Source organism: Sceloporus occidentalis, unplaced genomic scaffold, assembly GCF_023333645.1.
Source record: "Sceloporus occidentalis isolate IW3139 unplaced genomic scaffold, rSceOcc1.0.p SCAF_121, whole genome shotgun sequence".
NCBI lineage: Eukaryota > Metazoa > Chordata > Lepidosauria > Squamata > Phrynosomatidae > Sceloporus > Sceloporus occidentalis.
Window position 1 is genome coordinate 2330176 of NW_028317101.1, and position 24115 is coordinate 2354290.

The 24115-nt window shown below is 37.6% G+C and overlaps 1 protein-coding gene across 1 annotated transcript; it reads left to right on the top strand.

Moving 5' to 3' along the window:
- The first annotated feature begins 2404 nt into the window (after positions 1 to 2404).
- Positions 2405 to 16287, top strand: GMNC (geminin coiled-coil domain containing). Its single transcript, XM_089498528.1, has 5 exons — positions 2405 to 2529; positions 13960 to 14159; positions 14387 to 14472; positions 14823 to 14939; positions 15658 to 16287. Exons 1-5 carry the CDS (start codon positions 2405 to 2407, stop codon positions 16285 to 16287), a joined length of 1158 nt encoding a protein of 385 aa, XP_089354654.1.
- Positions 16288 to 24115: the final 7828 nt, after the last annotated feature.

Here is a 24115-nt window from a genome sequence, read left to right on the forward strand (position 1 = left end):
TTCCCTCATTGAAAATGGGTCATGGATGGGTATTCCAGCATGACAATGACCCAAAACACATGGCCAAGGCAACAAAGGAGTGGCTCAAGAAGAAGGTCATGGAGTGACCTAGCCAGTCTCCAGACTTTAATCCCATAGAAAATCTGTGGAGGTAACTGAAGGTTGGAGTTGCCAAGAGAGGATCTGCAAAGAGGAGTGAGACAAAATCCCTCCTGAGATGTGTGAAAACCTGGTGGCCAACTCATGTTTTGCAAAGGGGTCAAATACTTATTTCACTAAAATGCAAATCAATTTATAACTTATTTGAAATGTGTTATTCTGGATTTGTTTATTGTTATTCTGTCTCTCACTGTTCAAATAAACCTACCATTAAAATTATAGACGGATCATGTCTTTGTCAGTGGGCAAAGGTACAAAATCATCAGAGATCAAATATTTTTTTCTTTCACTGTAGCCTGGTGGTTGCATGTAGGCTTGGGGCACTTTGTGAATTGACTTCCCCAAACTTGAAATCCTGAGCTCAACTCTGTAGCCTGTGACTGTATACAATAATCTTCTGTAATTAGACAATATTGCAGGTTACCTCACACCAGTTTTCAAATGGCTGCACGTTTTATTTCTCTTTCCTACAAGGGTCATGCAATGTTGATTTCTAGAAAATCTTGCTGCATCACACGTCTCTAGGCTTGCTGAATCTGAAAGGCAATTTTATAACAGGCTGATGTATCACTGAGTAATGTTGAAACTCTACTGAGAAGGGAGTAAGATTGCATCTTTCATTTGGACAGTATCCAACCAATCAGGTTAAATATTAATTTGGTCTCGGAATGTCTGAAAGAAGATGATACCTTACATGTAGATTTCACTATACAAATGATCAACTCTAATGACTCTCAGCATGAGTTTGGTTGGCCTGTTGTAAGGCAGCTCCACGTCACCCTTTTTTGGAAAATATTTGGAAAAATTGGCTTCATAATGCTCAATGAGTCTGGCCAGTTAAAACCAAAAGTAAATTTGGCACTAAAATGGCACCAAATAAAAAACTTCTTTTTTAAGGTGACCAGGTCACAAAGAGAGCCTCAGGTAACAGATATACAGACAACCCCAATCAGAAATGACTAGAGTCAATTCAGTCGGGTAAACCATCAGAATGGGCCAATAAAGTGCTGGCTCCTGGTGAAGCTGGCAACAGATAAAACCAACCATTTCCACAAATACATGAGGTTCAGCAGTATTCAGCATCTCAGATTTTTTACCAAACACAGCAAACGTATTTATATCAATTAGAAAATTGAATGAGCCAATCGGAGAAAAAGGAGAAATAAGTTACCAAAAACAAAACAAAATGTTATAAAAAATAGTCAAGTCAAAAAACAGCATTAGCAATGTGTTCTGCAACAAAAATAAAACCTATTATTTCAAACTAATTCATGCACAAGTAGAGTTTCTCCCACAACTTCTAACAAGTTATGGAACAGTGTTTATGTTACTAAACACATTTGTTACACATTTTCTGTGTAATGTAACACAACTTAATAAAAGGGGCCTATTGCATATGCATCCTTGTGTTTAGTATAGAAAAAAAAAGAAACAAAAAACTGGCTATAAGGGTCCTAGTTTTGTCACCATGACATGGTTCAATATAATACAAAAGAGATCCCAGATAGGGATTTCCCCCTCTAGCCTAACTTGTCTACGTAGCATCGCAGGGGTTAACGGGAGCGGAAATCCATAGGATCGTGCAAGGAGTTAAATGTCCGTGCAGCTGCCCTTTATTGGTTGATGCATAAGGAGGTCCCAGCAAGCGACTAATAGAGTCGCTCACACATACCTTTAACTCCTGACTCCTTCACCGTCAGGAGTTAAAGGTCTGTACGAGCGACTCTTTTGGTAGCCGGTCGTACGGACCTTGAACTCTTGGAACCTCCTCAGGCCAAGTGTAACGGTCTGGTGAAGTAGGACCCCGCAGGGCGGAGCGTGCCAGGATAGACAGGAAGGGAGAATCGGCATAGTGGACAAGCCGGGTCAAGCCAGGAGATCAAGACGAAACCGAATCAGAACCGTGAAGCCGAATCAGAAGCGTGGTCAACAAGCTGAGTCGCTGCCAGAAATCCAAAACCAAGAGCAGGATCAGCAAACAAGAGCAAGGTCAGAAAGCCAGGTCAAATGGGGGAAACAACACAAATCAGAGCATGAGCAAAACAGATGAGTTACACCAACCAAGGGTAACACAGAAATGAAAGTCCTGGGCTTAAATAGTGAGAGAGCGAGGTACTTCCTGAAGGCAGAGGTCACCCGAGGTCATAAAAGCACGTCACTGCTGGAACGCGCATTTTGAAGTTTGGCCAAGGTGGCGCTGTTGTTTCAGTTTTCCACGTGGTCGACCATGCGGTGAAGCCAGCGAATGGGAAGCGGGCCCAAGACGCACCCTCGCTACCCGGAATGGTCTGGAGTCAGCCCGGGAGCCGCCGGAGGAAGCCTCGCCACAGGTGCAGCCCAGGCATGTGAAGACAAGGACCGGTGTCGGAGGTAAGATCTTACACGAAGTTTGGGGCGTCAGGAGTTAAAGGTCTGTACAAGCAGCTTTATTGATCGCTCGTACGGACCTTTTACTCCTGGAGCAGGGGGACCACATGCAGAGTTTTGGCACCAGGATTTTAAAAGTCAATTCGAGCGACCCTATTAGTCGCCAACAGGGGGCTCATCTGACATCAACCAATGACGAGCAGCTCATTGGTTGATGGCAGAGGAGGCCCCTGCCGGTGACCAATAGAGTTGCTCGTATGGACCTTTAAAATCCTGGCACCAAAGCTGCTGCGTACCGTTACTGCGTTAACCCAGTAATAAGAAAAAAAACGAACACGAAGAATGTACACGAATATTTGCCCGTATCGAACACAAGAAGGGGAGAATATTTGTAAAATACAAACATTTTTTTTACCCATGAAGACGAACACAAAGACAAAGACGAACAGGAAGAGTTGGCTGGCACCCAAGTCTAGTTAAAACAATCATTGTCTTCTTCTGAGGAAAACTGACTTTAGTATCTGCTTACAGACATTCCCTCTAGAACTTCTGGATAGTCCAAAATGGCCTTATGGCATCAAAGCATCCCAAAATTCCAAACCAATTCAAACTATGTTAATTACACAAAGTCCTTTTCTCAGTCATCTTCATACTTTGCAAGCAGGCTGTAGAACTAAATGCCCCATTAATATGCTTCCATAAGAAGCAATGATATCACTTCTGGCATTGTTCTTAATGTACTGTACCTAATATATAACTTTAAGCTATCCTTGCATCACTTTTATATTGTTAGCTTGCTGTAGAAAATATCTAGTTCTTGCTGATCATGCCCATGAACGTCAAATTAGAAACCTAGAAACATAGAATTTCATGGCAGATAAGAAGAACCATCTAACCTGCTCAAAATTACTGATCTTAATCAGTCCTTGATTCAAGATAGCTTTATGTCGATCCCATGCATGTCTAAATTCCCTCACTGTATTACCTACATTATCGTGCCAGGTATGGGTGAGCCTAAAGTCGGCGGCTTCTGGGTGCAGAATTTCTTTGCCATATCCACCTCCACACACTGTTACTAATCTACCGCACAAACTCACTATACCACACACACACATTCTAACACCATACATACATAGTTACATAGTCATACAGTAACATACACTCAGTTCCTGCCATTATCCGCAATGTAATATTTAGGTTTACTAGTCATGAGCAAAAAAAATGTCTGGAACCCAAAGAGATTGATTATAGAAATGATCAAGATAGGTAGTGTTTCATCACCCTGTGGGGTGACCTAAAATCATTCTAACAATATTTACTGAAATGGTGAAATAACTTTTGCTGTATGCATTAGTTTGACGGATAGGCAACAAGATACACAAACCCTTGTTTGATTACAACCATCATTGGAGACCAAGTTGGTATTATATTTGGTGTTTAGTTTGTTTTGTAAAATCATTTTCTTTCAGTATTGCATAACTGATGGGTTCATGTGCAATATTCTACTGTACTGTCTCTCCAATTTGCAAATACTTTTCCCCAGTAATTGGTACTTGTGCATTGTATACACATTTCCAAAAGTGGCCAGTAGATGGCACTATATGCAGTGTCTTTACAAGGAAGACAAAAGTGGAGCTAACTGCAGCACATTTACACTTCTATACACAAAATGTTTTGCTGCCATGTATAATGGTGCCTTCAGAGTTGAAGAGTAAGGTTAATACTTGGGCCTTATTAAATATTACATTCGTTTTGAGGAGCGATTTATCTGTTTTACTACTGTTTATACACCAGCTTCTCCTTGGATATTTTGTATGGGTCCTTGGTGTCCAAAGGTGCACACAAGGTCTTGTATAAGGGAAAGTATGCTTAAACTGAAGAAGATCTGTTCCCCAGCATTCCCTGAGCTCCTCTTTCATTGAAGTCATCTTGAGGGAATATAGTTGCACCAGTGCTGTACATGAGCTCCATAAATTTTACAGCTCCCTTGGTAAGTTGGGGGAGATCAGAGAATCTCCCCAACTGGTCCATGATCCACACTGCCCACAAAACCTTTTTGAATAATCATTAACAATGCACAAGGTTACTGACAGTACACAGTGAAGGGCATCAACTACTTTTAAACCATGTTGTAGTCAATTATAAAGATTACCACATTGAAATTTATATAAATTAACATAAAATAAATATAAATTAAACAAGACATGCCAAGGTGAGAGACTGCATGTGACACAATTAAAAGCAGAAATGTCTTAATACACCATTAAAAATACTAGACTTGGGCACCGACCCAAGCCTAATATTAAAGGTCTCTTACGGACCTTTAACCCCTTAATGACAACGGGTGGTCCCTAAACCCATTGAAAACAATGCATTTTGAGCCCGTACATGTACAGGCTTTGTCATTAAAGGGTTAACTCCTGACGCCGAAACTTGGCCTGGGGAGACCATTGGCTTTGGTGCCAGGAGTTAAAGGAGTTAAAGCTACTCTATTGGTCACCGGCAGGAGCCCCCTCTGGCATCAACCAATGAAGGTCACCCTACACATACTCACTCTAACGCCATTCGCTGACACCCTCCAATATACTAACTCTAATACTGTACACTGACACACTACACTGTACACTAATGCACACTTTAAGACCATATGCTAACACCCAACACAGTTTAACACTGTACACTGGCATACCCCAAAAATACAAACCCTCGAAAACTGTACACTGACACCACACATACGCTCATTCTAATACCCTATACAGTCTTGCATTGTATACAAACACACACACATACATACATACACATGCACCTTGCATGCTTACCCTTACACACAAACATACTGGGGCACACTTGCCCTTGCAGCCCCATGCTTACTTGCCCTTAGACATACACTTTCAAAATACAAACGCTCTCTCTCCTTTCTCATTAGCCCTCTCCTTTTTCTATATCTCTCTTTTCCCCTTATCTCTCCTCCACATTTTCTCTCTCACATCTCTTTATCCCTCCCTGTTTTCACCATCATCTACCCACTTTCTCCACATATTCCTTTTTCTTTTTTCAGTCCTGTAATGGGAGTGCAAGGTCGGTTTCCTCAGACTTCTGCTTTAGTGCTCCCTTGCAGTGCTGAGCGCCGGGATATGATGTCATCAATTGTCTGCACATGGACAATTGATGGACAATTGAAGCATAGGTCTGAAAGGACGACAGATTCATAGAGGAACATCCTTGATCTTCCAAACCGACACTTACAACTGCTGATTTTCCAGGACAGATGGCAATTATGGTAATGTGGCACTGATTACACTTTTATAGAATATGACACCATTAAACCCATTTAGTTTGTCTATTCTTGATTTAAAAAGCTTAAAACCTTTTTTGGTCCTTGGTCTTGTGTTATATTCAGATTAGCACAATGCCTATCCCATGCATGCTCTTAGAGCACAGAGACAAGTAAAGCAGCTCCTAGACATGAATATTTTAAGTCTGTGTGGGTCATGGTAAGTAAAACAACTTCACTGGATTTAAGAAACCAAAATTATATTGGGCTAAGTTATGGAACTTACACAGCCACCTGACCTCCCCATGCTACAAGTGAATAGAAACAGCAATAAAAAGTTTCATGAAAAATGAAAAGTGGGTGATTGGGATTGCTGGCACCGAGTATATCAAGTTACTTAAAGATAAAGCAATTCAATGGGGAACTTATTCTTCAAGAGAAGTACAGTGTACGTCCTTTAGAGCTCCTACACTGGGTTAAGTGTTGGAATGTGCCAGCACTAGTGCTACAGTTTATTTGTGGGAGTGCTATGCTCTAATGCTACACATCCTTCCAACAGTCAGGCCACAAGTGACAGCAGCTTTGGTCTATCCACTCCTTAAAAGTAAACCCGAAAAGTTCTGCCAAATCCAACAAAAGGCATTGTGTGGTGGACAAATGTATGCATTTCTAAAAATAATACTGTATTGTAAAAAGGTTAATTAATGATTCATTTACTATTCAATGAAAGTAAGTGATGAGTAATGAGTTTATATCTAGAGATTTGGGCTGTGATTTACAAAGTGGTAAAAAATGTAAAAAATAATAGATTTTGCTGATTATGGTTTTTCAATGTAATTTCTAGGTCCCAGCCAATAAGATGAAACATTTCAGCTAAATTAAACTTGCCTACCATTTTATCATATGCTAGGAACTCTCTGTACAATTTCAAAGAATCTCTGATTTTAATACTGTCTTATAACACCATAAAAATATGGTGTTATTCTGTTGATCTGTATCGGGTACGCTCTGTCTCCATACATTATTATTGTATACCTACAAATAGAGGATTTGTATGTCTGATTCTGTTTATTTGATCTATACCTTCAACGATGAGTTAACATGTGATTTTCAATTGATCTATACCTGCAAAGCTTGGTTTTTGTGTGATTCTGTTGATCTATACCTGATGTGCTATGTTTCCATACCTCATTTATGCATACCTGAAAATATAGGGTTTGTATGTGATCTATACATGCAAGCGCTGTTTATATGTTGATCTGTAGTTCACAGGGAGGAAGGAAAGGAGAGGTATGGCTTAGTGAATGAGGGACAAAGGGACTGGGAATGACTTCAGGGGAGAGGACCTCTCAAAGTCATGGTCAGGGTGAGACTGCACTGACTATCACAGTCTTCCCCTAATCTGCAGTCAGTGTGGCAATTATTTTTTGGGTGTGGTAACAGAGTGATTGCATGCTAGGGAGCATGGAGCAGGGCCCAAGGAAATGCTTTCTGGGGTCCAATTTTTTCAATATTTAAAAAAATGTTTTTGTTACAGCAGATTAGCTGTTTTTTCCTTGTATTTAATGTATATTATTGTTTCCAGATGTATATTACTATACTTGTTTGCACTTGCACATAAACTATCTTTAATGAAAGCTAGTTGTTTGTTACAAGATTCTTTTTTGGGGGGATGGGGGGCGCCAGAGGAGTAGTCCTCAGAGGGTGCCAGAACACTTAAGGCCGGCTCTTCCTATGCCTACTCTTTAACCTGCCTCTGTTGCCGCTCCTTCCTTACTCTGAAGAATCAATTCTTTAAAACATTTCTTAATTTTGGATGAACTTTAGTGTCCTATACTGTAGGGCTGGAAGTGTGTATCTGCCAGTGTCTACCACTGCTGCTGCAGCCCATCATTTTCCCATGCTGGGTGTATGTATCCACTGGTGCAGTGCTATTGTTACAAATTTCATTTCTGAATTAAAAAAGGCTTCCGAATTTCATTTGAACGGAGTTGTCTGAAAATGAAATTCATTGTCCGAAAACAAATGCTGCAAAAATGAAATTACTTTACATTGAATCGATTTTTGTTTGCCGTGCACAAGCCTCATCATTATTTATAAGGATGTATTATTTATCACAAAAATGATGTATAACTTTGTCACATTATGAATTTTAACTGGAGATCAAGAACTTTTAGATACTTTACTTCTATGCATAAAAGGCTACTCGCAAATAACAATTTTATATATATATCTATATACAATACATTAAATTTAAGTTATCCTTTTAACTTCACTATGATAATTAGATTTTTATAACATTTGTTATTTAATGAAGTCTGTTCACGTGTCTTCAAAACTCCAGAGTTAAATTCCTGGTTTTGTTTTGTCCATCATTTGCATGGTAATTATAAAGCCATTGTTAGTCAAATATCAACACAACTACAGCAGGAGCTGCTTGTACATTGCAGAAACAGAGAAAATGGCAGCCGGCTACAAATACTTGTAAATCAGGCTCCTTAACCTTTTCAGTGTCATAGGAATAAGCAAGGAAATGTAGTACAAGCACTTTTGTAAACTAAGGGAGTTAACTAGCTAGGTCACTGAAGTTCATGAAGTTTGGTTTGGAGCTGTTATTTTTATATCAAACCGATACAGATCATTATCTTTCCCTTCAAGTAAGCAACTTAGCTCTGCTCTCTGGTGTTTACCTATCCATCATATTTATTGCTAGATGGTCTAAACCCCTAAACTACCATGCATGCACCACCTGAACCTAAGTAATCCTTTTAGTACTGCGCCACTACCCCACACATGGCAGCCATGGCATTAATCCATGGCTTCTCACGTTAGTTCCAATCATATGTATATACGTTAAATAGTCATTTATCAAGAAACTTTGCAACTTTAGCAGGACTTCAGATTGTGGACGTATGTATTGAGCTGAACTCTATGCAAGGGCAGGGTCCTTAAGTACGTGTCTGCTTCAATAGATTGACATTGTGATAGAAGCCAACGCATGTACACAATAAAAGGCTCAAGACCCTGTAAAATGTTCTCTAATGTGCATTATATGATATATTATATGTAAAGTCCCCATAAACTTGCGTGTTGTTACATTAAACCAGAAGGTGCGTTTAGGACATGTTCAGACATGTAAAAAGTCCTGGAGCGCACATAGGACTTCAGTTTTATAGGAGACAAGTATAAAATGTTTAACAAATTCCAAATTGAACCTTGCTGATGGCAGTTAATACTAATATTTAAAATTACAGATATTTATTTAATGGTGCTTAGTGAGAACCGGATGCTCCTCTGTTAATAAGGAATCAGGGGATAATTAAGAATAATTTGGCATTACAACAACATAGTCACAGCTCCCCTTCCATACATTAATGCATATTAAAATTTTGGAGAGTAAGAAACGTGACAGTAATATATATATATAAAGGAATTTTTTTTTTACATCAATGTACCAGCAGTAACTGGTTGTGTCATGATGTAAAATTCATAGAAATTGTTTTAAGTTTTCCCTTTTTTCCGTAAAAAAAAAAAGGGGAAAAAAATTATTTTCAGAAAAATTTAAAATAAAAATAGTTTGTAGTTTTACAAATTGAAAATCATTTTGTTACACTGGAAACATGAAATGCAGTGTATATACAAAATGATTATACTTGAAATAAAAGTATACCTTAGTATACAAATTTAACCTCTTACATGTCAGCAAAAGCCTAACTCAGAAGACCGAAAAATTCTACTACTGTATACCAACAATCAACTTCTTTTCGCCAACAAGACGGAGCCGCTCACAACCAAACTAAACCTTTTCCTTACAGCACCCCTAGAGACAGAAATGCTTACTGCTCTTATTTGAGAATTGCATTTTCAGTATTTGAATTGTATTCCAGGATTTGCTTGTCTTCAGGTGAGAGGACTTGCAATGATTTGAAACTTTTACAGTCTTAGAAGTCTTTGATGAAGGTTTTCTTGTTATATAGTTTGAATACCAGGTCATAAACATATTATTTATCATCATGAAAGAACATATTCCACAGTCCATATTTTTTACAGGGAAAAAAACAAAAACGGCTGAACATCTCAGGAATAAAACTAGAGTAACATGATCTCAATAGCAGTGTGAATTCACTAAAGTAATATCTTTCACATAGAACACAAGGCTCATACTTGACACATTTTGAGCTTCATTGCTTAATTATTTCTTAAGTCTTATACCACAAACAACAAGAACCTTCCACTCTTTTTTGCCCATCAGTTAATACATTCCTAGAAGAGGCAGCATTCAAACATCTTAAGCTGACATCTTAAGCATCCACCATAGAAACTACTGCTGCCAGAAGTCAGAAGTAGTCTGGCCTTGGGGGACATATTTTCCTGTGCAGTAGTCTTATTTTGCATGGGCACATTAGTGCCTGTGGAGCTGTTAGGTTAGTGACAACAGAGTGTATGAAATATATAAAAGTAAAGAATACACTGTGCAAATTCAAAGCACAATCTGAAGCACACTAAATGTCAATATATAACTTAGCCCATCACTAAGTACAACAGTCTTGGCAAGTCCTATCTAATCCTTACATGACTGTTTTGTCTACTATGGAGCTGAATCAGTGATGCTGCGTTGCTTTTACCCTACTGAGACTGTCCTGCAATGTAAAGCCCTCTCTGGACACCATTACTGAGATATATGTGTGGTAGAAGGTATGCAGAAGCATATCAATTTCATGGAGCTACCCAGATGACACAATGCATAAGACATATCTGGTGGCAAGACCTTCTTCTTCCCAAAATGAATTTGACATTACCATGTGGAAACGCTTTTTATTGCAATATTAAAAGTTTGGACCTTTATAAAGTGGAAATGGTCCCACATTAAATGTAAATTATGTTTTCGTGTGATTGGAACACTACCTTTTGGGGGGTCTACTAGCACTATGCTGTCTAGAGTTTCCTTCGCATTTAATTACTATTGCCTAAACATCCAATTATTGACTAATGAACCTGAACTCGGTGACATCTCTGGACTGTGTAATTCCAAATCTGCTCTGAACCATTCCTAGCTATGTGACTCTTAGTTCCCCAGTTTGGCATTGTAAATGTAAACCGTGGACAAGATGTTTCAAAATACCCAATTGTAGTTATTTTTTCTTATTGGTTATTACAATGTTTTATACCAATGTCTTCAAACGAATTTACAGTCCCGTCTCTACTTTGTTGGGACATGAAGAGCAAGAGACAACACTCAGGGTTTGCGTAGTTTACTAGAACCCTTGTTCTACTCATCCATCTGATCATGTAACACATTTTATTAGTGATATCTAGACCCTGGGAGAACTGTGAGGCAAACACTGAAAATTAAATCCTTATCCTACTGAATTGCCCCTTTGAGTAACGCATGTTGCCAATTCTGGAAAGTAGCCGACAGAGGGCAGTGTTTGAAGTAATATACCACGTTCCGTAGTTGCTGCTTTACAAATGAACATTGCAAACATAGTAGGTGCTTGAAAATGCTAGTTTACTGGCTTGGGCTCTGATCTTTACTGGCCAAGTTTAAAAAGCAGCTTACGGTAACATTGTAAATAACTCATACACTTTAACAAAATGTATCAATTTGTATCTTATCTTCAGCATATATTAAAAAAACAACACATATCTAGAGTTCATGTAGAATAAGAAGTTTGCTGCCTTTCAGAGTAATTTATACCTGGAATTTACCATCAGATCCTACTGAAAAAGCAAGAGTATTGGCAGGAAAATGATAAAACACAACCATAGGAGGTAAGCAACTAGGTTTTGTTTAATATTAAACATGATTAATACTGTTTTTCTTACGTGTGAAGATTAGACACATAAGGTCATCATCAGGCATACAAAACATTTAATAAAAATCAGTATTTTGTTTTTTTTATTATTTTTATAATATATTTATATATAATATATTTTATTATTTCAAATATTTTTTGGTTATTTTTTTTTAGAAAAGCTGTCCCCTTTTTAATAAAACAAGAGTGAATTAACGATTTTTTGTTTTCTTTTTTGTGATACGAAAATCAGCTTTATTGTAAATCTAGCTAAAAGCTGGCAGACGAACACATTACACAAGACCAGAGTTTACAATGTTTGTAAAACAGAATGGCAAATATACATCAATCCAGTGAAGAGGTGTGTTAATGAATTGCTCATGTATTAAATTGCAAAACAAACAATATTTATTCATTCCTTCAAATGGATTAAAATAAACATATACAGTGCCATTTGGCTTTCCTGTCTAGTAGAAAAAGCACTCCCACCCAAGTATAAAAAATATATTAAAAAATAATGAACTACAAGCTTTAATATTATTGATGAAAAGATAAATCCGATCAGAAATTGAATCCTAGGATTTAGGAGTGTGCAGGCTGGTAAAACAATCAGTGCTTTGCAAATACATTTCTCAGGGGGTGATAGGCAAGCTATTCCCTAGAAATTACCAAAAAATATGTTTGCGATGAGAGAATGGATGCAATTTACCCTATTAACAAAGTCATTGAGTCTTGGTAATGGGTTAACAGAATAAAGTGTCCTCTTGGGTGAAATAATAGAACATATCCATATGTCATTGTGTCATTAGCTAGCACGGGCCACAGGTTGTTAACTTGTTAATAAAGACAGGTCATGTTACTTAATTTAACTATTTATAGTATACAAGAAAGCCAATGAATCACTGTTCACACACACACACACACACACACATATATATATATGTATATATATATATATATATATATATATATATATATATAAATATCACCAAGGTACTTAAATGTCTATGTGTATGGAATTGCCAAGATGCTAACATATTTAGCATACATCGATCGTTTAAACGTTTACCACGTTTTAGATCTCTGTATTGTTTGTATTAGAATTATTCTGCTACAATAAAAATATAATACAGAAAATCTGGATAAGTATTTCGCTTGCACGTGTGCTGCATAGACAAATGTCTTTTTTCATCCATTCCATTAAGCTTTAAATGATGTTTATAGGAGCTAATGATTAGGGCTTAATTAGGAGGAGACACTGTAACACCAGTCTGCATGGGGTGTGTTTACACTGCATATTAATGTGTACATATGCATGGCTTTGATTTGTGCCGTATGAGCTGGCTGACGTCACACATTTGACAGATTGGCATCGAATCAGATTCGTGGGTTTGCAAAGCCCTGGAGGCGTTGCTGGAGCTCTCTTAGAATAAGGCTGCCTCCTCTTAGCCTTCCTCATTCCCATTTAAAGCTCAGTGGGACTTAAATCAGAAACCTGTCTGCCAATATCTAAGTCAAGCAACAACATGGTAAGTGATTAGTCATGTGCTTCTTGCTTTGAAAGTAACTGCTTGCCCTTTCTGGACATTTTTATATTGTACTTAAATGTGGGGTATTTTTCTTATTATCAAATATTTAATCATTTGGTTACATTGCTTGCAGACTACTGCAAGCATTGTACAGGGAAAAAAATGCTTGATGTTCTGACATGCTCTAGAATGCGGTGATCAATTTCTGGTAGATTTTTGGAAGTCCTAGGTTTGCTGGATTTACCGGTAATTAGATATGTGAGCAGAGTTGGAAGCGCTGGTATCTCTGGCAAGTATATGTGCTGCGCAGAGCACAAGGAAAAGTTTCTCCAAGTCCCTGATGTGGGAGATAAGTCCTGCGGAGGTCTATCATCACACAGTAGTGACAAAGAACCCCCTCTAATACCATTTCATATTGTATCATACATTTTCCTCTCCTCAAAATATTTATTGTTTTGTGGACAAGTTGTCGCTGGGGTTCTTGGTTTTCTGTATCCTTTTAGGTTTGCTTTGGTTTCATTTGCTGATTGTAGAATAAAATTGCTGAATTGTACATCTTGCAGAAATACTGCATAGTGAAAGGGTCAGTTCTGACGGAAACTAGTAGTCTGCTTTCAGTGGATTTTGGCAAGTGAAGAGAACTCAGTTGTTGGGTAAAATGTCATTGCCAGCTGATCTGGATTTTTATTCACAAAGCAGAGGGCTTATTTTCTACAGGACAATGTAGTCTCTATATCTGGTGTCCTACAGGAGAGAATTTAGCATTACCTCCCCAAAGAGTCTTTCTTTTGCAGGAATACAAAGCTCTGTTTTTTTTTCACCATATCTAACCAAGTACTCCTCCTGTGTTGATTTTACAGAACACCATTCTGGCTTGCCAAGACCAATACTTTGCAGGGGGTCAGAGCTATGACTGCCCATACTTCTCTTCAACATCAGCCTCTACTGTTGATGTTTCCAAGGAGACTTGGGTTTCTCTCTGGGCTTCTGGTCTCCTGGACAACAAATCAAGCAACCAAGGCCCACACTCTCATGGTAAGTATCCCCTTCCACTACTGACCACTGATCACCTATAGAACCAAGAGGAGTAATCAAGCCCTGGTGCCTAGTATTACACAATTACAATAGAACATGCTACCCTATCTTGAGTTAAAATCACGTTTTTATACACACAATTTTATATTACACATTAAATAGTTAACTGGCAACATCATTTATTTTTTAGTATAATTCTAACATTTTATTTTATTTTTCTCTATTAGGACAGCCAGATAATTTTGGGGGACTGTTCCAAGGTGATTACTTGTGGGGTGACCAGCTCTCTTCTCAAATGTTCGCAAATAAGCAGGTAAATATAATTTCATTTGGTTTGAAATGCACTTCACGATTTGCTCATTTAAGATGTCCTAGCACTGCACGAGTTCATGTAATTCAGACCCATTGGTAAGCACAACTAAGAAAGTCTCATCTATCCTATTGACATTCAAAAAAAGTCTCAGCATGTGATATGGGTCATCACTCAAAAGTGTTTGCTTACACAACTACTCGTATTTATGGATTGCTTATATAGTTTACACACACCTACATAATATATTTACAAATATATCAACACTAGTTTCATACTTACCACTTCTATGTTTAATGTTAAATTTGTCCAAATTCTATGCTTAACTCTAATTTTGTTCCTTGATCTTCTAGCTCCAAGATACTTTGATTCAGAAAGAAGAGGAGCTGGCAAGACTTCATGAGGAAAACAACAAACTAAAGCAGTACCTGAACTCCACGTATGTGAAAAGCTTAGAAGAAAAGGCTAAGGTGTGTAATCATGTCCTACAAGATTTTATCAAGTAATGTTTCCTGGTCTCAAACACCTAGGTGCTAATCACTAGATAGTAAAAGGATGTTCCATATCTACAGTTTACCTGATAGTGATCCAGCTGCTAATTACCTAATTTGTAGATAAAATCCTGGAGAATCGGTAGGTTGCTGAAGGAAGTTTGATAGGAATCTCCAAGATAAGAACACTCTGACACGCGTATTGTTGTTAACTTTACTCTCCTCTACTATGCTAATTGAAGCTGCTATCACTGGAAGAACACGTTGCTTGGAGCAATTGTGAAGTGTAAAGTAGGTATGGGTTAACACCCTGCTTGACTCTCACCCAGATCGGCTATAAAGTTAAAAGATCCCATTGTGTGCGGTATTGTTTTGTTCAAAAGTGCAGCGTGCTTGCAAATTGCACCTGTACCTGCTTGGGATCCCCTGCGGTGCTAAGCCAAGTCCTAACCACTTCAGCCAGAGAAAAGCAGTCTTTTTATCAGAGTGCAGGAATGCCAGGCACTAATCCATCTTTCATAGATTTTAGTTTTCTTCCACAAATCCTGCCACAGACAAATACTCAAATAAAAGCAGTGATTTACAAGGCAGACAAATATAAAGATCTAGGCAGTGTAAGCAGTTGATGGCTTAATCGATATTATATGATTGCCTACCATGTAGATTCTAATAGAAAGTGTAACCTTGTGCTTTGCAGAAATTGATGTCGCAAGACAGCCTGCCTTCATTTGGTGCTCCAAAGAAAAGAAAAGTCAGTGAGAGAACACTCTCCTCTCCAGAGAGCCAAGCCAAAAAGGCCAAGAGAAATCTCTACGATGACTTCACTGCCTGCGAACAGCAAACCAGCTCTACAGTAGACACGTGGGTTCTGCAAACCCTTGGACTAAAAGATGTCAACACTATTGATGAGTCAGACTCAGCTAACTACAGTGCTTTGTCTTCACATCTTCTCCACCACCTGCAGGGGGCAGACTACTGTAATATCCAGGGATCTCCCTCCTCTGGTTACGGTACAGCACATGTTACTCCTACCCATAGCCAGGATGCCAGCACCTACAGCAAAGATTCTCCATATCTACATGATCTTTCTCCATCCCACTGTGGCTCCACATCATCACTGCCTGGAAGTCAACCTGTTAGCCCATTTGCTTCTCCCATCTACTACACTCCAGATGTATCTCCAAACAAAACCGAAGTTGCCTTCTCTACTTCCTTGAGCCCCCACAACAATGTGAAGACCCACAGCTTCTCTCAAGGACAAGCTTTTGTACGCCGGGATAATGAAGGAGGATGGAAGTTCACTTGGGTACCAAAGCAGTCTGAATAAACTGAGGGATGCGTGCAGACCCAGGAACTGCCCATAACACTTTTGCACTTTGTTCTCCTAGGAGAGCATGCTGGTTATGATGAGGACACATGGTGGCATTAGCATATCACACACAGCAGTCCGGTTCTTTAATCTTGTTCCATCCGACACTCAGAGAAAGAACGTTGAATCGTGAGCTCGATTTTCTTGGACCAGCTTTGACCTTTCAAGGCATCTTGTTTAAATGACATTGTTTATGTCGATCTACTTTTTCCATGAAAAAAAAAATTTTGGATTTGCTAACAGTATTTATTTCTGTTTAGTTGTATGTGCAAATAATGTCAGTGAAGTGATCCTGAGTAGTTTTAACCCATTGTGTATTTTGCTGCCAGAAGTACAGTGCCATACCAATCAGTTTAAAATCAAATGATTTATCACTGCCTAATTTTCCCTATGGTATTATTATTTTTTTAATGATAGGAGGTTACACTGCCTGGATTAATCTAAATCAGATGTATCTCTCTATATTGGATATACTGGTTTTATTCACTGCCAGATAAGGCTGCTACACAGTTCTCAGAATAGAATGTGATGTCCCAAGTCAGGGATATTGACAAATCCTTTTTTTTTTATTTGTTAGGATATTTGTGTTGGTAACTATTTATTTACTGTTTTTTTACAGATAAACATGGACAATCACATACGTTTTGTGGTGTTATGTCTACCTTGTTCACTAAAATGTAAATAAAAGAAAATTAAATATGATTTGTTGCAAATGATCTTTTATAATTTCGTTTATAATGGGTGTATGCATGTTCTGAATATGTAGCATATTTGTAAGCAGCCTTAATGAGGAACGGCTGCATTTTTAACAATGAATGGTATATCCCCTAAAATACTCTATATTTTCACCCTGAAAATCCTATTAAATCTGTGATGTCATTTATGAACGTGACAACATAAACCACACAGAGGTGGATTGAAATTTAATGCTAATCTCTCTAGTCACTGTACCTCCTGCTGCAGCCCTGTAATTATACCTTTATGGTTCAGGTAGCTGCAGCAGCCCTGATAGATGCATTTTGTATTTCTCACACTACACCAATCCCCAACCAAAATAATAAAACCTCATATAATGTTCATGGGCTTAAAAATCAAGGGAGGACATATATTCCTGTATTACAAGTGCTAAGATTCCCAAATTGCAAATGCTTGCTATACCAACCCTTTCAATAATGGATACTTGGGTTGCCTTACTACAGAAAGTATTTGCCTTGTCATCAATAGAACTCTGTACAAAATTCTTGAAGTGGGGAATCGTGTAAATGTAACACTTTTAGAAACATTATTCCTAGTACAGTTAAATCTCACATTTAATGTCACACAATAAATGCACTGACAGGTTGTTACATAGAAAGGAAAAATACTTGAATGGTGTGTATGTGTATTAAAAAATAAAATGACAGACCAATTAAGGCTAGTCTGCTTAACGCACTAGAGAGTGCAATGATTGTGGAACAGCATCTTTAACAGAAAGAAAAACTATGTCAGTCATACAACATTTAACTGTTCCTATGGGATGAACATCACTGTAGACATCATTGCATTATCTTTTGGTATTAACTTTTCCATGGAAGTAGGAGTTTTAAACCAGTTGTATATGTTCATATTAGCTACCCCTGGTTTAGTCAATACTAGCAACTCTAATACTCAAGCTACAGTGAGCTATAACTACCAACTTGCATGCGATTTCCCAGGGTCATGTGGTCTTAATATTCTTGACTAATTTGATGACAACATCTTTATCAGTATTCTTTTTTATTAGAATAATATAACTGAAAAACCTGATTGAATAAAGGGGATTCAGATTATTATTATTATTTATTGTTTTATATAGTGCCATCAAATTCCATAGCGCTGTACAATGGGTAGACAGGACATAACAAGTAGTATGTAACATAACAAATTTACTAACATAGACAACAGGTGAGGAGGGCCCTGCTCAAACGAGCTTACAATATAGACTTGTTGATTTGCTAAACTTAGTCAATGTGCGACATTAAGGAGTTAGTATTTTTAGATAGTGTAATACAGTTCCGGGCAATGCTTTACCACGCTGGGATTTGTAGCCCTCAACAAAACCAGTCCAGGTTGAGACTTAGATATTAGATAAGGCTGAATTGTCCATCTCTTTACTTCCGTGGTAAGGAAGCAAGCACATGGTTCGTGTCTAAAAATGATGTTGAATTATATTATAGGAAAAGGTAAACATTTCAGTGGGTTAGTGTTTTAAACCCACACAGCACATTGCTTCCATTTCCAAGAACATTTAGAACCAAGAAACACATCTGCCAAAAGCATAGTATTGGACTGAAGTCTAACTGTAACTGTTTCCAGTTACACTACAGTTATAACATATTTGTACATAATATAGATACATTTGTAATCTCAGAGTGCAAATGATTTACTACCATCCTCATATAAGGCATTCTATAATAAGTTATCACTAGGAAAGTATATAATACAGCACTGATGTTATTATGTCCTTGCTCAATTTTATCCTTCACGTCTGTGCCAGCTATGTCACCCTATACTCAGAGCATGACTGATGATGATTTGTTTGGATGAAGTCCTCCTGTGCTGATGCTTGTCATAGAGTTCGTTGTTTTTACTTTACTGTATGTTTGCTCTCCCTCAGGGCCCAGCTATTGAGCCATCCCTATACCAGCTGGATATGTGGTCCCTCTGAAGTGGATGCCAAGGCCATAGAACAGATGTAATAACAGATTGGTTTATTCACTAAATTATGACTTGCAGGTCAGCTGAGGTGAGACACAACATTTTATCTAACCTATTTAGCCATAGATTATAAAGTTCTAACCCTGATGAGTTTCCCCTGTGGTCAACTTGGTCCTGCTTCATGCATAGCTACGTTGAAATGTAAATTTTCTTATTGTTCAGTAAATAATCCCAAATGTTACATAATAGCAATTATTAATATAATATGAAAAGTGTAAATCAAATAAACCCAAATGCTACATAATAGTTTTTAGTAACATAAAATGTTTGAATTATTATTATGATTGATTACTAACTTTCTAACGCAGAACTGTGAGAAACAAACTGTTGGTTTTAGTTTTGTTTTTTTAAGAAACTTTCCCAAAGGCACCAATCACCCAACAACGTTTGATTGATTTACATCTATTTAGGAATTCATACGAGTTAGTTTGCTTATGTGGATCGTTAGTGAAAGGTTAAGGTTAAGATTAATGTTCAGATTAGTCTGATTAAATTGCCCTGTGGAAACATCACCTGGGCCCTCCTATGTAACAGCTAGTTTCCTCATGAGAAGAGGTGGTACGGTTAATGGTAAGATGAGTAGAAGGCACTGGCACCTTTTGCCTAGTTGTACCTTGTTAAACAATGATTATATTATGCCGCTGCTTCTGGGACCACAAAACCAGCATGAAAAATTAACATTACATATGTCTTAATTTCTTTAAAGGTTTAAAATGCAAAATTTGCATATCCATTTGGGATAATCCCAGGGAATATGAATGACACAGGCAAGACCTGACTATCCACAGCAGTACCTAATAAAAAAGAAGGGAGCAGAAAGTCTACCAATGAGACCTTGAAAATGTATCCGTAAAGGCAAATGTCTAATTTAAAAGCTAAATGGGCTAGTAAAAGCTTCTAAATTTAAAGTGCTTTAAGGCTAGGTTTCCACTTGTTTTTTTTTTGCTAAAAACGCCCATAATAACGCCAATGCGGCCAGATGTTAGCTGTTCTTCAATAGGAAATCGCACAATGCCATATCCACTTGGCGTTTTTCTGTTTGGCGTTTTTTCAGTCCTCTTTGGCGTTTTTCTGCTTTTTTGGGCTCTGTGGCAGTTTTTCAAAATCGCAGCATGTTGACACTGGCGTTTTTTGCAAGGAAATCTTGGCGTTTTTCTCCAATACAAGTATATGGGAGAGAAAAAACGCCATGAAAAAGCCATGTGGGTTTTTTGCCTTGGTGTTTTTTATGGCGTTTTTTTCCATAGTTACAATGCAGAGGATGGACCCAGTATCTGTGTGTCCTACGAGAAATAGGCTGGAAACAAACAGTTTCACACAAAACAAAGTTCATATTGAATTTTACACCACTTGGAACAAACATGCCATTACAAACATTACAAACATACCTGACTGGATCCTGCGTGCCAAAAGCACCAGCAAACAATTTGCAGCATCATTTGGGGCCAATCTTCCTAGAGGAGCAGACATTCGGAATAAAGCAGGCCTTACAAACCACAGAAAAGAGACAAAAGGGTCCGCCGGGGCGTTTAAGTAGAACTCTACCAAGGAAATGACATCAGGAGGGGGCAGATACTTGCCATTTATCTGGGTGACAATTCTAACTTGTAAAGGCTGGCAAGACTGCCTATGGTCAAAAAAGTAATTTCCACAGAAAGGCTAAAACGCCAGAAAAAACTCCAGAAAAAACGCCAAAACGCAGGAGAATGCAGTGGCAGTTTTCTTGGCGTTTTTCATCAAGAAAATAACGCAGGACAAAAACCCAAGTGGAAACCTAGCCTTAACCTGCTGGACAAACGGTAGCTCCACTTCAGGCTCAGAAGCATGTAAATTATCTAACATAATTATTTAATGTAACGTTATCTTGAAATACCAATTCGCACAAATCAATAGGTAGCACTATGTGTGTGCATGTCAGTTTTAGATAAACTATCTAAAAGTAAAGAAGAGTAATAGCTTCTTGAGAGTCTGACAACAGCAATAAATAGTGCAGAGTGATTACTTCTGGTAAAAAAGAAATCTATTTTCCATCTTTTCTTTAGCAGCCAGGAAAGAGCCAAGTAAGGATAAAGATGCAAAACCGCAGGGGTGTACAATGTTGTCTGGGCTATATTAATCTTACAAATTTAAGAGATCCTTATGGTAGGTGCTTAGGGAAATGTTTTGATTTCTTGGTTGGTGCAGTGGGATTAATAGCAAATTCCCCAGATATCTTAACACTCCAAATGCCAGCAAGGTTCAATGTCAACCAGTCTGTGTCAAAGCCATCAACCTAAAAAAGGGTGAAGCTAAGGACTGGTACAGGGGACTTTATATTTTTGAAATATAGGAATGGATATTGTCAAAGTTTTTAATCAAATATCTCCAAAACATTAACACTTCTATATAAGCAATAGCGTATATACATCTGATATTTCCAAACTTCAAAAAATTTCCAAAAAAACAAGACTGTGTGCAAAGTAACTAAGTCGAAGAAGAACCATAATAGGTGTAGTAGTTAGGCCATACCTCATAGATAGTTACTGAATTCAGATATTATTTATATAACTTAGAAGAACGAGATAATAAACAAATATGATTTAAGATTTTAATGGAGGTATCTAACTTGTCTATTTTAAAATGCTGTATGGCTATGGTTTTAATTTGTAATACAATACATGATAGGTGACAAATGGAGCATAGTTAGACCATCATATTAACAGGACGGCTTCAGAGTCTGAACAAAAATATCTATATTGTTCATCACTGCTAGCAATTAATGGCAGACTGATTATTGGACATGTTTTGATTATTGGATTATTCTTTGAATGGATTTTCCATCGCCCCTTTTTCAACTTTAATTTGAAGACGTCTTGTGTTGCAAGTATCCTGTTGACCCCTGGCTCAGAAGAAGCTAGTGTTTACCCCTCAGGGACTGCTGGCTGTAGTGCCGGTTTGACTGTCCAGTTTTGCTAGAACTGGCCACTTGAGATTATGGAGGCAATTTGGAATGAATCACTCAGGTCAGACAGCAGGGTAAGCAAAGAATGCTGTGCTACCAGCCATAACATCTCTATCATCTTACACAGAGGACTTAGCAACAAAAGACTTGCTTCCTTATTAGAGGTAATGGTCATCTGCTAAAATAAACTTGCTGAAAAAGAAAGTTTATCACTCTCAATATTTCAATATCTATTAAACATCCCTTATAAATCACCTTAACCAGAATAAATACGTAGGCTTTTTGCGATATATTAAATACCTAAATACAATAATTCCATAAAAGAATTCAGTGAAAACAATGTTGTACAACTGTATAATTCAAAAATTTGAATGTTATGCATCTTTCCTTAGACATTTCTCATTGATCACATTACTGAAATTTGTCCTTCCTTCCTTTCCTTCCATTTGACCTTCTTTTCCTTTTTATTTCAGTCTTCACGAGCTTTAACGAATCCCCCATATATACCCCATTGATCACTGATATACTTATATTAGCAACAAACTACTTAAAATTAGATAGCAGACAACATGTTTGATCTTTGCATTGTTCCTATCCTATATTGTGTAAATCAAACATAAATGAGTCCCTTATGGGGCTAGAACCTCTAGGACTTCCCTTTTTGGTGGTCAATGATAAAATACAAACCATAATATATTTTTATATTATATTAATAATAGGTATATAACGTATAGGGTATTTTGGAAAACATCCCTCATGTCTCATGATAGGCTTTGCCCTAGAGGGCACAAAGCAAACTTATAGATAACAGGACTTCCTCCCAATCAGTCACACCTGAAGCCTCAGCACCACTGACACGTGTGACAGGTTTAGACTGCTCCAGCCATGAATGTTTGCTCCTATTTTGATCACTAGGGTTCAAGTCCATTTAGCAATTATTCCTATACTCCTAGTTTGCTAATTTTCCTAGGCACAAACTACATCAGCTATTTCATATAAGATGGTTCAGTTTATTTATAGGTCTTCAAGAATACTCAGAGGCCGACATCAATTCCTGGAGCAAGGTTTTCCAAAATGTCTAATTGCTGGTAGGCACTGGTGTCTCCATTTATGTATCTCCAGGAATACTTTTTAATAAGAAACCCATACTCTTGCTGTTTAACAGATACAGAACACTAGATGACAAGACTGGAAGAGATAGAGCCAAATGCTCTACTATGATATTATTATGAGAGGGAGAAAGATCTTATGTGAAATTTGTCATAAGACTCCTATTTATGCATTGTTTTGCATTTTAAGACTTTTTCTAACTAAATGTAACATTAGAAGCATTATTCTAAAGATTGTTGAACCTACAAACCTTCCCCAGAAATAACTCTTTAATGATGTAAAATGTTTTGCTCAGGTGTCATGTGGCACAAAAGCATGCACTTACGGGGTTTCGCCATAAAAACGATGCAATGTTTGGTGCTGCTCTTAAGTAACAAAACCTTCAATAAACAATAAAATTACACATTCTCAAAAGTTGAATTAATTCAAGTTTTGTGGAACAGCACCCCTAAATCACTTTTGTGATTTGCATTGTATCTATTCCATAATATTAACAACTGGTGAATGCAATTGACTCGGTGGTTTATTTGCCAACACTAAAAAGTATATTTATTATTTTTATGCTGACATTTGTTAAGAATATTCCTAACATTTTTTCACACCACACAGATTTATGTTTGCTTAAGTGAGATAAATAAGGGGCATCATAATATGTCCAGTTCAAATTACTGTCAATAGCTGCAATTATACTAAATACATGATAGGGTGATCCCTCTCTGTAAGGTCATGGTTGCTTCTTTTCTTATTTTTTTTTTTACTAAATGGTCCAGGGAAGCCCTTTAGGGGTGTATTATAGATCCACACTTTTTATTGCATACTAACTAATCACTGTAATTTTTTTTCAAAATATAGTCTTTACAATGACCCATTGCCCTGCAAAATGAGTATAACTTAGAAGAAATCCCTTCAGGTGCCATAATTGCTCAATTAGCATAGCCATAAGGTCATTACATCTAAAATGAATGCTTGTCATCGTTGACTTTTTAGGTCATTTTCATG

What these genes read in the sequence shown, in the direction of transcription:
- GMNC (XM_089498528.1), top strand. Translation starts at nt 2,405, where the DNA reads ATGGGAAGCGGGCCCAAGACGCACCCTCGCTACCCGGAATGGTCTGGA. An exon ending in GACAAGGACCGGTGTCGGAG is followed by an intron (nt 2,530 to 13,959) that starts GTAAGATCTTAC and finishes TATCTAACCAAG; the next exon opens with TACTCCTCCTGTGTTGATTT. An exon ending in CCAAGGCCCACACTCTCATG is followed by an intron (nt 14,160 to 14,386) that starts GTAAGTATCCCC and finishes TTTCTCTATTAG; the next exon opens with GACAGCCAGATAATTTTGGG.